The 16,575-nt window shown below is 40.9% G+C and overlaps 2 protein-coding genes across 4 annotated transcripts in view; both read left to right on the top strand.

The window, feature by feature from the left end:
• SWAP70 (switching B cell complex subunit SWAP70) overlaps nt 1–16,575 on the top strand; it is an 82,180-nt gene that overhangs the window by 61,223 nt on the left and 4,382 nt on the right. For 2 of the 3 annotated variants that reach the window (XM_021685299.1, XM_044919314.1), the window contains 3 exons: nt 1,180–1,361; nt 12,133–12,240; nt 13,782–13,948. In XM_021685299.1, the coding sequence (XP_021540974.1) occupies nt 1,180–1,361; nt 12,133–12,240; nt 13,782–13,948 (457 nt within the window). The remainder of the gene's footprint in view (nt 1–1,179; nt 1,362–12,132; nt 12,241–13,781; nt 13,949–16,575) is intronic. The other variant, XM_021685300.2, reaches the window with a different exon arrangement.
• On the top strand, nt 6,461–7,104 carry LOC110576234 (ubiquitin-conjugating enzyme E2 D3). The gene has a single exon (XM_021685301.2). The coding sequence runs from the start codon at nt 6,602–6,604 to the stop codon at nt 7,043–7,045; it is 444 nt and encodes a 147-aa protein (XP_021540976.1). The 5' UTR covers nt 6,461–6,601; the 3' UTR covers nt 7,046–7,104.

Raw genomic sequence — 16,575 nt, 5'->3', positions numbered from 1 at the left:
ATGAAGATATACTTGCACATTTTAAAGATGGCACATCATTGCAAAAATATGATAGATTGTAGACAACCTAAGTGTCCATTAATTGCAAAATGGTTGAATAAATGATAGAAGAAACACAATGGGGTTCTGTACAGTACTTATGTATAATGCTTTTATTCATTTATTTATTTATTTTAAAAGATTTTATTTATTTATTTGAGAGAGAGAGTGTGTGAGCCAGAGCATGAGCAGGGGGGAGGGAGAAGCAGACTCCCTGCTGAACAGGGAGCCCAGTTAGGGCTCGATCCCAGGACCGTGGGATCATGACCTGAGCTGAAGGCAAACGCTTAACTGACTGAGCCATCCAGGTGCCCTGTATAATGCTTTATATACTGACATGGAAAGCTCTCCAAGATATAGTAAGTGAAAAAAACGAAGGCTCAGAAGAGTGTATTATGTCAAAAGAAGGTGGAGGATGTATATACATACTTATTTGTATATGCTTAAAATATCTCTGGAAAAGACAAGAAACTGTTAGCATTAGTTGGTAGTGGAGAGGGGAAGCCAGTACTTGGGCATAGGAGCAGGAGGGAGACTTTTCTCGTATGTCTTTTCATGCTTTTGAATTTGAACAATGTGAAAGTAATAGCTGTCAAAAAATTAAAATTAATTCAAATAATCAGGAAGATACGTAAAAATTAGATAATGCATGTAAAGGTATACATATAGCAAGTATTCAATAAATGGTAGCTACTCTTACCATCTCAGGAAGGAAGTGTATAAGGATATGGTTTCAGAAGGCATAGATAAAGGCAGACTAAACCCAGCACGTAGCAAATCAGATATTAAGAAGTTTGAATCTCAACTCTTACTATGTCTTATTCTTATTTGTCCTTTTGAGAAATATAGAGAAGGGAATTGGAAGTGTTGTAAGTTCTTCAAATGTGTGTGATATTCCCGAATCAAGTATCTATTTAAGCACAGATATGCAGTTATGGAATTTTGGAGCTGGAAGGGACTCCAGAGATCACATTTAGAGATGAGGAGACTGATGCTGCAGGTTATGATTTATGCAAGGTCACACCACTACTTAATGGCAGAATCAGAATCTACACTGGGTCTCTGGTTTTCTTCCCAGTATGCCATCTGCATACGAAGAATAAACAGTCTGTTCCTTTTTCTGTCCTGTGCCTTTTATAGCCATTCATTCTACTATCCATCTGTTGAAGTTGGGCAGCCCCCCACCACATAAAGAAGCCCGCCAGCGTCGGAAAGAACTCCGGAAGAAGCTGCTGGCTGAACAAGAGGAGCTGGAGCGACAGATGAAGGAGCTCCAGGCTGCCAACGAAAACAAGCAGCAGGAGCTGGAGACCGTGAGGAAGGTGGGAGTGGACACTGGGCTGGGGGAGGGCTCTCTCTTTCACTGTAGGAGCCCAGCTACCTTACTTACAAGCTCTGGGCCTACCAAGACCAGCTGCATGCAGTTTTAGAGAGATGTTTTGGTAAATTGTTTTCTCAGGAAGTGGATCTAGATTACTGAGTGAGACATCCTGGTTTTCCCAGCCTTGGAAGTATGAGGGTCTCAGGTCAGCAAGGCATTTCATTGACCGGAAAAGAACATTTATAAGAATGGTGAGCACAGTTGAATGTTGTCAGATAAAGATGAGAAATTTTATTCCCCTAAGGATGTCAAGGTCATTTTTGGTGACCTGGGCAGGGTGTGTTGCTTTTTTAGTTTTTCCCTTCTTAGCTCCCATCTTTATTCCTGAATACCCTTAGTATAGAGCTAGGGGTCTCACTGTTCAGAGTGAAAGATACAGTCTGGGTCAGTTTCTCCTTCCATCTCTGGGCTAGGAGGTCAAGTACCGTAGATTATATAGGATAATTGACATTCATTGGGAAACCTTGTTGCTCAGTTGTATCATGGTTCTGGGGGTGGTAGTCGGTCTTCGGTGTCTGGGCACCATCCTTATTTGGGATTGATTGAGCCTGTCTTCCTTGAGTCAGTGAGCACCTGCTAACTACAAGATCTAAGACCCTTTTGTGTCTCCTCTGTAGCACCTTTGCCCTGGAGTATGGGAGATGCTCACAGTATAAGCCCCCGCATTCCTGGTGGGGTTCTCCCTTTGCAGTCCATGGAAATGAGACACTTTGTGCTGACATCCTCTGAGTAGACTCAAAGAATTTTCTAATACTTTTATAACCTTAGGAATTATGTGGGCATATGATATTAGAAGCGGTTTTTCCTATCCAGCATACCTACTTTCTTTTCTTTTTTTAAAAATTTTTTATTTAAATTCAATTTAGTTAACATAGTGTATATTATTAGTTTCAGTATATTATTAGTTAACATACAGTATATTATTAGTTTCTATATGTTATTAACATACAGTGTATTATTAGTTTCAGTATATTATTAGTTTCAGTTATTATTAGTATATTATTAGTGATTCCTCAGTTGCATATAATACCCAGTGCTCATTATATCATATGCCCTCCTTAATGCCCATCACCCAATAACCACATCCCCCCACTCACCTCCTCTCCAGCAACCCTGTTTGTTTCCTGTGGTTAAGAGTCTCATGATTTGCCTCCCTCTCTGTTTTCATCTTATTTTATTTTTCCTTCCCTTCCTCTATGTTTATCTGTTTTCTTTCTTAAATTCCACCTATGAGTGAAATCATATGGTGTTTGTCTTTCTCTGACTTATTTTGCTTAACATAATACCCTCCAGTTCCATCCTTGTCGTTGCAGATGTCAAGATTTCATTCTTTTTAATGGCTGAATATATATATATATATATACCACATCTTTATCCATTCATCTGTCAGTGGGCTCTTTCCATATTTTGGCTATTGTGGACATTGCTGCTATAAACATTGGGGTGCATGTGCCCCTTCAAATCACTGTTTGTATCCTTTGGATAAATACCTAGGAGTGCAATTGCTGGAGGGTAGTTCTACTTTTAACTTTTTGAGGAAACTCCATACTGTTTTCCAGAGTGTATACCTACTTTCCAAAAGCAGCTCCTCAGGTCTTGTTGCTCTTCCTCCTGAATCACTCTTGCATCTTGCCTTTCTGCTGTAATACATTTTCTTTAAAAACTCCCTTAATAGGCTAGGATGAGCACCTGTGGTATGTGATCACTGCCTCCTTCATCCACTGTACACATGGCAGTAGTGGGTGTTTTAAGAATGGGGTGGGAATCTGGGCTTGTTGTCCTTCTTTCATAATTTTTAAAAATTATGCAAGAGGTCCTACAGAAGAGAGTATGAAAGAGTGTATACAAAGCATCATAAAGTGAATACTCCTGAAACTACTACCCAAGTTAGGATAGAGTATTGCCAACACTTGAAAGTTCTGGTGTCCTTTTTTCTTTGTTTTAATTTTTTAGTAGTTTACAAACAGGAAGATGCATGGTTTATGTATGGTTGTATGAGTTTTTACATGTGTCTAGATTCTTGTAATTAGCACAGACAGAATGCAGAACAATTCTAATGCTCCAAAGAATTTCCTCACACTGCCCTCTGTACTCAGATTGTCCACTAATCCCTAACCCCCAGCAACCACTGATCTGTTCTCTGTTCCTATATTTTTGCCTTTTCCAAATTGTCATATAAATGGAATTGCACAGTATATAAGTTTTCAAGACTGGGTTCTTTGACTTAGCATCATGCATTTGAGATTCATCTATCTGGCATCATTTTGAACCTTTAGACTCTTTTAAACTCTGCCTCCCATGAGCATGTAGATGGCCTGTTCTGCTTTGTGTGAATGTATGCCCAGAGCCGACAAGGCCTAGGCCAAACTAGACAGCTTTCCTCCTACCTAGTTTTACAGAATTATTTAAGCAACTGATTTGGGATTTGATAAGTGTTGAGAAATTATTATAGATCCCTTAAAAATCTTTATTTTTCTTTTTCTTGTTAAGAAATAAAATTCATCCCAATTTTTCATTAAAGCATATTTAGAAAAAAACTGCTTAGATGAAGCTTTTAATCACCTGGAATTCTATAACATTTGTGGGTTTTGTAAGACTTGATTGGCCTCATTTAATTTGGAAGAAGGAACAAGAAATCATGTGGTTTTTGTAAATTAATACATATCTTTAAAGGGATTACCCACATATTTTTTTTTGAAAAAGGACTTTATTTTTGTAGAGCACTTTTAGGTTCACAATAAAATTGAAAGGAAGATATGGAGATTTCCCATATAACTCAGTGTCAACACATGCAGTCTCTCTTGGTATCAGCATCCCCTTCCAGAGAGGTACACTTGTTAAAATTGATGAATCTACACTGACACTCATAGCACCCAAAGTCCATAGTTTACCTTAAGGTTCATGCTTGGTGTTTTGCATTCTATGGGTTTGGACAAATGTATAATGACATGTATTTACCATTACAGTATCATTCAGGCTTATTTTCACTTCCTTAAAAATCCTCTGTACTCTACCTATTCATCCCCCTCCTCTCCCAAATAACTTTTATTTCTACTTCGGTTTCTTTAAAAAAAATCTAATCTTTTGTATAGGTAATATAATCATATGGTTCAAAAATTTAAATTATATAAAAATAAATCCCACTTGATCATGGTGTATGATCCTTTTAATGTATTGTTGAATTTGGTTTGCTAATATTTTATTGAGGATTTTTGCATCTATGTTCATCAGGGATACTAGCCCCTAATTTTTCTTTTCTTGTGTCTGGTTTTGGTATAAGGGTAACACTGGCCTCATGAGTTTGGAGGAATTCCCTCCTCTTCTGTTTTTGTTTTTGTTTTTTTGGAAAAGTTTGAGAAGAACAGATACTCTTCTTTGAATGTGTGTAGAATTCACTAGTGAAGCTGTCTGGTCCTGGACTTTTGTTTGTTGGGAGGTTTTTGATTACTGATTGAATCTCCTAGTAATCAAATTGGTTTTATGTTTTTAGGAATCTATAAATTTCTTCTAGGTTGTCTGATTTGTTGGTGTGTAATTGTTCATAATAGTCTCTTATGATCCTTTGTATTTTTGTGGTATCCTTTGTAACATCTCTTTCATTTATTATTTGAGTCCTCTTTTTTCTTTGGTGAGTCTAACTAAAGGCTTGTCAATTTATCTTTTCTAAGAATGAGTTTAGTTTCATTGATCTTCTCTTGTCTTTTGGTTTCTTTTATTTACTTCTCCAATCTTTGTTACTTCCTTCCTTCTACTAACTTTGGGCTTCATTTTTTTCTTTTTCTGGTTCCTTGAGTGTAAAGTTAGGTCATTTGAGACTTTTGTTTCTTTCTTAATTTCTTTCTTTCCTTTTTTTTTTAAAAGATCTACTTTTTTATTTGAGAGAGAGCGAGTCTGAGCAGGGGGGGAGGGAGAGCGGAACGAGAATCCCAAGCAGACTCTGTGCTGAGCGCAGAGCCTGATGCAGGGCTTGATGCCATGACCCTGAGATCGTGACCTGAGCCAAAAACAAGAGTTGGATGCTTAACCGACTGTGCCACCCAGGTGCCCCTGAGACTTTTGTTTCTTCAGGTAGGCATTTATAGCTAAGAACTTCAGTCTTAGAACTGCTTTTGCTGCATCCTACAAATTTTGGTACGTTATATTTCCACTTTTGTTTGTCTCAAAGTATTTTCTATTTCTCTTTTGACCCATTGGTTGTTCAGCAGTATGTTGTTTAATCTCCACAAATTGTGAATTTTCTGGTTTTCTTTGTGGAGTTGCTAGTTTCATATGATTGTGGTTGAAAAGATGCTTGATACGATTTCAGTCCTCAAATTTATTAAGACTTGTTTTGTGGCCCAACATGTGATCTTCCTGGAAAATGTTCCATGTGTACTTGAGAAGAATATGTATTCTGTTGCTTTTGCATGGAACGTTTTATATATATCATTAAGCCCATCTGGTCTAATGGGTTGTTTAAGGACCATGTTTCCTTATTGATTTTCTGTCTGGATGATATATCCATTGATGTAAGTGGGCTATTCAAGTCCCCTACTATTATTGTATTGCTGAATATTTCTCCTTGTAGGTCTGTTAATTGCTTTATATATTTAGATGCTCCTGTGCTGGATGTTTAAATGTTATAAATGCTATATCTTCTTGTTGGATTGACCCCTTTATCATTATAAAACACCCATCTTTGCCTCTTATTACAGGCTTTGTTTTAAAGTCTGTTTGATATAAGTATAGGATTCTAGCTTTCTTTGATTTCCATTTGCATTGAATATCTTTTTCCATTCCTTCACTTTCAGTCTGTGTGTGTCCTTACATTTAACTGAGTCTCTTGTAGGCAGCATATAGACAGGTCTTTTTTTTTTTTTTTAAAGAGAAACTTTAAGTAAAATTTTATTGAGATGTAATTCATATAGCATAAAATTACCATTTTAAAGTATACAATTCAGTGGATTGGGGCCTTTTTTAAAAAAAAAATCTATTCAGCTTCCCCCCCAGCCCATGACCCGCCTCCGGCCCCCGCCCTCCCAGTCCAATCTCCGATCTGTTTAGTAAGAAGGCGCCTGTGTCTGGCAGAGCCGGTGTGAGACGAAGAGACAATCCTTCCCTGCCGCCCGGATAATCAAGAGTTTTGGCCGGACCTTTGAGCACACACCGAGAGAGTGAGGAGCCAGACGAAAAGCACAGACTATGGCGCTGAAACGGATTAATAAGGAACTTAGTGATTTGGCCCGTGACCCTCCAGCACAATGTTCTGCAGGTCCAGTTGGGGATGATATGTTTCATTGGCAAGCCACAATTATGGGACCTAATGACAGCCCATACCAAGGCGGTGTATTCTTTTTGACAATTCATTTTCCTACAGACTACCCCTTCAAACCACCTAAGGTTGCATTTACAACAAGAATTTATCATCCAAATATTAACAGTAATGGCAGCATTTGTCTCGATATTCTAAGATCACAGTGGTCTCCTGCTTTAACTATTTCTAAAGTTCTTTTATCCATTTGTTCACTGCTATGTGATCCAAACCCAGATGACCCCCTAGTGCCAGAGATTGCACGGATCTATAAAACAGACAGAGATAAGTACAACAGAATATCTCGGGAATGGACTCAGAAGTATGCCATGTGATGCTACCTTAAAGTCAGAATAACCTGCATTATAGCTGGAATAAACTTTAAATTACTGTTCCTTTTTTGATTTTCTTATCCGGCTGCTCCCCTATCAGACCTCATCTTTTTTAATTTTATTTTTTGTTTACCTCCCTCCATTCATTCACATGCTCATCTGAGAAGACTTAAGTTCTTCCAGCTTTGGACAATAACTGCTTTTAGAAACTGTAAAGTAGTTACAAGAGAACAGTTGCCCAAGATTCAGAATTTTTTTAAAAATGGAGCATGTGTATTATGTGGCCAATGTCTTCACTCTAACTTGGTTATGAGACTAAAACCATTCCTCACTGCTCTAACATGCTGAAGAAATCATCTGAGGGGGAGGGAGATGGATGCTCAGTTGTCACATCAAAGGAAGCAGCATTATTCTAGCATCCAGTCTTTTTTTTAAGCCTTCCACTGTTAGAGATTTGAGGTTACATGATATACTTTATGCTCATAACTGATGTGGCTGGAGAATTGGTATTGAATTTATAGCATCAGCAGAACAGAAAATGTGATGTATTTTATGCATGTCAATAAAGGAATGACCTGTTCTTGTTCTACAGAGAATGGAAATTGGAAGTCAAACACCCTTTGTATTCCAAAATAGGGTCTCAAACATTTTGTAATTCTCATTTAAATTGTTAGGAGGCTTGGAGCTATTAGTTAATCTATCTTCCAATACACTGTTTAATATAGCACTGAATAAATGATGCAAGTTGTCAGTGGATGAGTGATCAACTAATAGCTCTGCTAGTAACTGATTTATTTTTCTTCAATAAAGTTGCATAAACCAAAAAAAAAAAAAAAAATCTATTCAGCTACTCTGTCTTTTGATTGGAGAGTTTAATCCATTTACATTTAAAGTTAATATTGGTATGTACTTGTTGCCATTTTGTTAATTGTTTTCTGGTTGTTTTTGTATTTCTTCTGTTCCTTCTTCTCTTTCCTCCTTTATGGTTTGATGACTTTCTTTAGTGCTATGCTTATATGTCTTTCTCTTTCTCTTTTGCATATTTAAAATAGGTTTTTGCTTTGTGATTACCATGAAGCTTACACAACTTATACATGTAACACAATTTTAAGTTGATAACTTAAGTTTGATCCCATTTTAAAGCTCAACATTTGGGGGCACCTGGGTGGCTCAGTCGTTAAGCGTCTGCCTTCGGCTCAGGTCATGATCCCAGAGTCCTGGGATCGAGCCCCACATCGGGCTCCTTGCTCAGCGGGAAGCCTGCTTCTCCCTCTCCCACTCTCCCTGCTTGTGTTCCCTCTCTCGCTGTCTCTCTCTCTGTCAAAAAATAAATAACATTAAAAAAAAAAAAAAAAGCTCAACATTTGTATTTTCCCCTCCCCAACATTTTATGCTTTTGATATCATATTTCACATTTTTAAATTGTGTTTATCTACAAATCAGTATGATACAACCACATTATAAAAATGAAGGATAAGAATTAAATGATCATCTCAATAGTTGCAGAAAAACGTTTGACAAAATTTGACTTTGATTTAAAACTCTCAACAAAGCAGGTATGGAGAGACTGGATCTCACCATAATAAATGCCATGCAAAGCCCCTAGCTAACATACTCAGTGGTGGAAAATTGAAAGCTTTTTCTCTAAGATCAGGAATGAGACAAAGATACCTAGTCTCACCACTTTTATTCAACATAGTGTTTGAAGTTCTAGCCAGAGCAATTAGACAAGAAAAAGGAAGAAAAGACATCCAAATTGGAAGGTAAGAAGTAAAATTGTCACTATTTGCAGATGACATGATATTATATAGAGGGAAAACTGTTAGAACTAATAAATTCAGTAAAATTACAGGATAAAAGAACAATACACAAAAACCTGTTGTTTCTATACACTAATAATGGACTATCAGAAAGAGAAATTAAGAGAACAATTCCAGGGGCACCTGGGAGGCTTACTCAGTTAAGCGTCTGCCTTCAGCTCAGGTCATGATCCCAGGGTCCTGGGATTGAGACCTGCATCAGGCTCCCTGTTCAGTGGGGAGCCTGCTTCTCCCTCTGCCCCTGCTTGTGTTGTCTCTCTCGCTGGCTCTTTCTCTCAAATAAATAAATAAATAAATAAATAAATAAAAATCTTAAAAAAAAAAAAAAAAAGAAACAATGCCAGTCCCCTCTTGATGAACATTTGGTTTGTTTTAAATCTTTTGATTAAATAGGCAATACTGCAGGGAACTATTTTGGACCTGTGTCATTTTATACACATTCTAATTTAGCTATAGAATTAATTCTCAGAAGTGGGATTACTGGAGCAGAGTATATACACCTGTAATTATGAAATCCAGGCTGATGCAACAGCTGCTATTTCAAATCTTACTATTCACTGTACCAGAGGACTAAGTGTTCAGTGATTTGGCAATTAAGTATTCCAGCTGGAAGTGTCACACTTCCCTTCTATTTTCAATACTTTGCCCAGAACTAGTCATGTTTCTGTCGAGAACTCAGCTGTCAGTCTTACTGGTGTTTTCTTGTGTGTGATCAGTCATTTTTCTTCTGTTGCTTTCAGGATTTTCTTTTTGTCTTTGTCTTTCTACAGTTTTATTATGATGTGTGTGAGTGTGTATCTCTTTGTGTTTATCCTAGAGTTTGTTGAATTCTTGGATGTATAGATTAATGTTTTCCATCAGATTGGGAAAGTTTTCGGCCATTATTTCTTTAAACACTTTTTCTATTCCTTTCTCTCTTTCCTCTTCTGAAATTCTGAGATCAAGCTGAGATCGAGTCGGACACTTAACCGACTGAGCCACCCAGGCATCCCCTTCTGCCCATTTTTTAATTGATTATTATTTTTTTTAGTGTTGAGTTGTATCAGTTCTTTATATATTTTAGATACTAGCCCCTTATCAGATTTATCATTTGCAAATATTTTATCCCATTCAGTAGTCTGCCTTTTAGTTTTGTGGATTGTTTCTTTTGCTGTGCAGAAGCTTTTTATTTTGATGTAGTCCAATAGTTTATTTTTGCTTTTGTCTTCCTTGCCTCAGGAGACATACCTAGAAAAATGCTGCTACAGTCGATGTCAGAGAAATTACTATCTGTGCTCTCTTCTAGGATTTTTATGGTTTCAGGTCTCACATTTAGGTCTTTCATCCATTTTGAATTTACTTTTGTGTATGGCGTAAGAAAGTGGTCTAGTTTCATTCTTTTGCATGTAGCTGTCCAGTTTTCCCAACACCATTTGTTGAAGAGATTCTCTTTTTCCCATTACATATTCCTGCCTCCTTTGTCGTAGACTACGTGACCATATAATTGTGGGTTTGTGTGTTTATTTCTGGGTTTTCTATTCTGTTCCATTGATCTATGTGTCTGTTTTTGTGCCAGTACCATACTGATTTGATTACTACAGCTTTGTATGGTATATCTTGAAATCTGGAATTGTAATACCTCCAGTTTTGTTCTTCCTTTTCAAAATTGCTTTGGCTATTTGGGGTCTTTTGTGGTTCCATACAAATGTTAGGATTATTTGTTCTAGTTCTGTGAAAAATGCTGTTGATATTTTGATAGAGATTACATTAAATCTGTAGATTGCTTTGGGTGGTATGGACATTTTAACAATGTTTGTTCTTCCAGCCCATGAGCATGAAATATCTTTCCATTTGGAAAACTGGACATTTTAGACAATATATTGTAGTAACTCTGGATATGGATTTCTTCCCTCCCCTGAGGGCTTGTTGTTGTTTGCTTGTTCATTTGTTCAGTGACTTGGCTGGGCTATTTCAGTGAAGTCTGTTTTCTTCACACTGTAAAGCTCTGACTGTCTTCTTCAGAGGCACAGCCTTGGACATGCACACAGTACCCTGGGGTGACCATAATGTTAGCAGGGTTCTCTTTGTGTGTCTCTGTTTCTGATCTCTCGGTTAAGCTGTCTACTTCTGTTGGTATCCTATCCAGCTGTTAGAGCTCTATGGTTTTCAACAATGGCATGGGGCCTAAATTGCTCCTCAGTCTGATATTATTTAAATTCAAGCCCACATGTAGTCTTTGAGACTTGTTCCTAGTACATGAGGGCTTTGCTGTCTGTGTTTCTCTCTGTCAAATTTCTAGCTGGTCTGTGGTTTAGTTTGTTGGTCTCATGGAACAATGAGCTGCCTCTTAATTCCTTAAAATCTCCATTGTTTTCAAGAGCATCGTTAAGTTTGAACTTCCTCACCCTGTGTTTTAAATGACATCATTTCTTTTGGGGAGAACTTCAGATCTTGCCTGTCTGCCTGGGCAAACCTCTGTGCCAGGGCTCTGGAGCTGGTGGCAGAAACAAGTGGTCTACTTCCCTTGGTGGGATGCTCCTGCTCTGTGGGCCTGTCACGAGGTGGAGGTGGTAGCCTCTGGTCTTATAGTCTTGCCTCTCTGTGGGCCTATCACGAGGTGGAGGTGGTAGCCTCTGGTCTTATGGTCTTGCCTCTCCTGGTGTGGAACCTCTGCTGTACAGGTAATGGGGGCAAGGGTGATCGTGTCTGCTAATTGCAGCCTGTCATCCCTGAGGCAGAACTTCCACTCTGAGTGGGTGCAGGGTGGAGGAAAGAGTCTCAGACCCCTCAGTCATTCTTGCTTGGAATAGAGCTTCTGCAGCAAGGAGCTGGGAAGAATGAGAATGCTAGCGGCTGTCCTTCCTGGGGGCGTACCGTGGCTAGACTATGAGCTGAGGAAAGAGGGAGCCCTGTGTTCTTGGTTTCATTAGCAGGAGTAGAACTTTGTTCTTACTGACATTGGGGGGCGGGGGGCAGGAGGGCACACTATGGCTCAGATGCCATAGACTCACTGTTCTTAGGAAGATTGGGTAGATTTTTCTTGGATAAATGTTCTCCATTTGCTGTATGCTCTTAGGATAATTTCCAGAGACTTTAAATAGTTGTTTTGGGGTTTTTTTGGAAATTATTTTCACCAGTTGTGGGTGTTCTGCTGGGGGAATGGGTCCATGGAGTTCCTCATTGCCACCTCTGATAAGTCAAGCTCTGGTAAAAGTTTTAAGGAATAACGTGTGAGATGATATCCACTCTAATATTTACTGCTTTTCTGTGGGTGGGGTTTTGATTGGGTAGAAACTGGAAGAAGCAGCGTCTCGCGCAGCAGAAGAAGAAAAGAAACGTCTTCAGACTCAGGTGGAACTACAGGCCAGGTTCAGCACAGAGCTGGAGCGAGAGAAGCTTGTGAGTGCTGCACAGCTGGGGACCTGGGAACGCTGCTGCATTCGCTCACAGAGCCAGTCTGGCTGAAGGGGAAGGGGCCAAGGCCTGGGAGGCTGGAGTGAGGCCATCTTGTCAGCTGGGCTCTGCTTCTGACTTGCAGTGGGCTCAGGGAAGTTCTGTGTTTCTTCATTCAATATGGGTTTATTGAGCACCTTCTCTGTGCGAGGTACTATGCCAAGGATATAAAGGTAAAAGACATAAACCTTGCTTTCAGGACCCCAGAATAGAAATTCATGGAATGGGGTGATAAGTACTGTGGTTAGGGTGACTGTATGTCTTGGTTTGCTGGGATAGTCCTTGCCATCCTGTTATTATTACTAACAGCACTCCTTTTCCTTCTCAAAGAGTCCTGGCTTGGAAAATAAATAGCTATGGAAAAAGTAAGCATGGGTTCCATGACATTTCTCTTCTGTAATGAGCAAAGTGGGAGGTTCTGAAGTCATGAGAACATATGAATTCTGCTCTGCTCCTCTTAGCAGCTCTAATTCATCTTAGAGGTTCCCATCCCCCAAGACCCCCAAGAGCCAGGTTGCTGTAGGTGGTTAGCTAGTTCATTGGAACACAGGTCTTACGTGGAGTTGTAATGTGAGGCAGACTGCTGAGCCCAGTGCCTATTAAATAGACGCTCGTGACATTTTTTAGTAACTTTTGGTTGCTGGGGTCAAAACAGACAAGTTCATGTTAGGAGAGAAAAGAACACAGGCAGGCAGATGTAGGGGGAAGGAGCGCTGCACTCACAGCCAGGAGATCTGGGTTCTTTCCTCTCTGGTCCTGCTTTTGAGCATGAGTTTTCTCTTTACATTGGAGGCGTTGTCATGTGATCTCTCATGACTCTTACGAGGATGAAGTGAGCAGTGAGAATATTTTATAAACCGCAGACACATATGCTAATGTGTGTGCTATTACATTTAGATGTCCTTGTCTTTCAGTTTTTAAGGCAGAGATTCAAAACTGTTTAATACAGAAAGGAGAACCCATATACTTGTTAGGGTGCTAACTTGGGTGCTTGAGGCCCCCCAGGGCTGGATATGCTCCAGGAGGGGAGAAGAGGGGCGAGGAGGCAGCCAGGTAAGAGGAGTCGTCGCTGGCTGCCGGTCCGTCATCCCTTTCCCCTTTGTTTTAACCCCCTGGCTGTTCTGACTGGACAGAGGTTCATTCCTTTTAGAGAAGACTGTGGGTAAAGAGGTTGTGGCTTTATAATAGAAAGGAATTTAAAGAGAAATTATTCAGGGAAACAGTATTTTCTTGACTTGAATCTTAAAGTGTGGAGTGGAAGGGTTGGAGCGCTCCCAGGGCAGGAATAGAGCATGAGGGTTGTAGTCTGTGTCCGTGGACTCTGGGTGTGGTGCTCTCCTTCCTCCAACCTCAGTTCTGGGAGTGCGGGATGGGGCCCTGCCCACCCTGTTGGGCTGCGGCCATCGTTCGGGATGGAGGAGCAGTGGGAGACTTTCCCTGAGGGTGAACGTCAGCCGGAGTTTAACGTGACCCTTTTACACCATCAGGTCAGACAGCAGATGGAAGAACAGGTTGCCCAGAAGGCCTCTGAACTGGAGCAGTATTTGCAGCGAGTCCGGGAGCTGGAAGACATGTACCTAAAACTGCAGGAGGCCCTTGAGGATGAGAGACAGGCCCGGCAAGATGAGGAGACCGTGCGGAAGCTTCAGGCCAGGTGCCAGATGCGTTTGTGTCCCTTGCCTTTATGTGCTTAGCTTGGGCAAATGTCGTTTCTAGGAATGACTAACGTTCTGGTGAAGAGGGACGAGTGTCTGCCAGGTTGGAGAGACCCTGGAGGCTTGGCTGGCCAACTTGTTTATTCTCAATCTAGGGCCCTGAGGACCCTGGCTTCTGGGGCTCTAGACAGGCCTTCCATCTCTGTTAGAGCAGGCAGGTGGCCAGGTGTGAACACAGGCGTGAACCAAGGCTGAGCGGCCCAGCCACAGCACAGACCAGGCCGTGGGGCGAGTCCCCTGAGGATGCCGTGGAGGTCAGCATTGGCGCCATGTGTTGGTAGTCACCGTGGCTTCTGCTGTCACTCAGCACTGGATGTTGCCACCCCCAGCAAGATAAATTCTCCACTGTTTCTGCTCCTTTGTGTTGGTTGCTTCAGAGTCAGAGTTTCAGAGCTAGTTGCTTCCTTGTGCATCTGCTTAGCCAAGCCCAGTTCAGGCTTGCACTGTGCCCTGGCCGCCAAAGGGCAGGAGGGCAGGGGTCCGGCCTGTGGCTTATGTAGTGGGAGATGGGCCCTGCTTCCCATCCAGACACCTACTGTGGCAGATTCCTTGGACACATGAAGGGGGTTCAGACCGGGCAGGCTGAACGCCGCAAATGTCCATTCCCTTCCATACTCTTACCACTAGGATGAGGAAACAGACCTTTCCAGTCTCGTTCAGTGTTGCATCACCAGTGCCTAGAAAAGCACACGGAGAGTGCATCATATATATTCATGGAGTGAGTGGATAAACACTGGTCACAGCACATTTGCAGTGTTGTGTTCAGCTGTGGTTCTCATACTCCAGGAGACATCTAAGGAGGGAGTGGATGGTCCTGTGTAGAACGAGGGGTAGTGGGTGGCAGAGCTCTTCCTAGTTGAGGAAGAACTTTCTACAGATGAGGCTGCCCGTAAATAAACTCACCTGATTTGTGAAGCAGTGGGCGGCCCATCCCCCAGAGGGTTTGAGAACAGTCGGATAACCACCCTGCAGGGTGTCGTAGAGGGAGTTCTTGTAGTGGGGGTGGCTGCGGGTGGTGACATGAGGCCGTCTGGTCCGTTGCTTGCTTTGGTCCTTCTGTCGTTGGCTTTGGAAGAGCGTGCTGGTGGTTGGGCCTGGGGGTGTGTCGGGCCCCGGGCCGGCATCTAACTGCATTGTCTGTATTTTGGGTACAGGTTTGGGCTGTACGTGAGTTTATTTAAATGCCTCTGTACCTGGATATTCTTAGATAGGTAGCCTGTTACTCAAAGATGACTTTTTGGAGCCACACAAACCTTGGTGAAAATCCACTACTGCCTGTGCAACATACTTATAAACACCCTGGTTTTTATTGCTTCATCTGGAGGGATAATACCTTGCAGAATTGATGGGGGCTTAGCAGTCATGAAATCAAGGATCTAACATGTAGTAATTGTTCAATAAGTGGTATCTGGTTTATTCTGCCTTCTGTTGGCTCCTTCTTCCCTCACCTTCATTTATTTATTTATTTTTAATTTTATTATGTTATGTTAGTCACATACAATACATCATTGGTTTTTGATGTGGTGATCCACGATGCATTGTTTTCATATAACACCCAGTGCTCCATGCAGTACATGCCCTCCTTAATACCCATCACCGGGCTAACCAATCCCCCCTCCCCCCTCCAAAACCCTCAGTTTGTTTCTCAGAGTCCATAGTCTCTCATGGTTCATCTCTCCCTCCTATTTCCCACTCTTCATTTTTCCCTTCCTTCTCCTAATGTCCTCCATGCTATTCCTTATGTTCCACAAATAAGTGAAACCATATGATAATTGACTTTCTCTGCTTGATTTATTTCACTTAGCACAATCTCCTCCAGTCCCATCCATGTTGATGTAAAAGTTGGATATTCATCCTTTCTGATGGCTGACTAATATTCCATTGTATATATGGACCACATCTTCTTTATCCATTCATCTGTTGAAGGGCATCTCGGCTCTTTCCACAGTTTGGCTATTGCGGACATTGCTGCTATGAACATTGGAGTGCATATGGCCCTTCTTTTCACTACATCTGTGTCTTTGGGGTAAATACCCAGGAGTGCAATTGCTGGGTCATAGGGTAGCTCTATTTTTAAATTTTTGAGGAACCTCCACACTGTTTTCCAAAGTGGCTGTACCAACTTGCATTCCTACCAACAGTGTAAGAGGGTTCCCCTTTCTCCACAACCTCTCCAACATTTGTTGTTTCTTTCCCTGTCCATTTTTGCCATTCTAACTGGTGTAAGGTGGTATCTCAATGTGGTTTTGATTTGGATTTCCCTGATGGCTAATGATGATGAACATTTTTTCATGTGTCTGTTAGCCATTTGTATGTCTTCTTCAGAGAAATGTCTTTTCATATCTTCTGCCCGCTTTTTGACTTGATTATTTGTTTTTTGGGTGTTGAGTTCGAGAAGTTCTTTATAGATCTTGGATACCAGCCCTTTATCTGTAGTGTCATTTGCAAATATCTTCTCCCATTGTGTGGGTTGCCTCTTTGTTTTGTTGACTGTTTCCTTTGCTGTGCAGAAGCTTTTTATCTTGATGAAGTCCCAAAAGTTCATTTTTGCTTTTGTTTCACTAGC

The sequence above is a fragment of the Neomonachus schauinslandi genome, chromosome 11 (genome assembly GCF_002201575.2).
Source record: "Neomonachus schauinslandi chromosome 11, ASM220157v2, whole genome shotgun sequence".
In the NCBI taxonomy this organism is placed as follows: Eukaryota; Metazoa; Chordata; class Mammalia; order Carnivora; family Phocidae; genus Neomonachus; species Neomonachus schauinslandi.
This window is presented reverse-complemented; position numbering and strand designations above follow the sequence as displayed.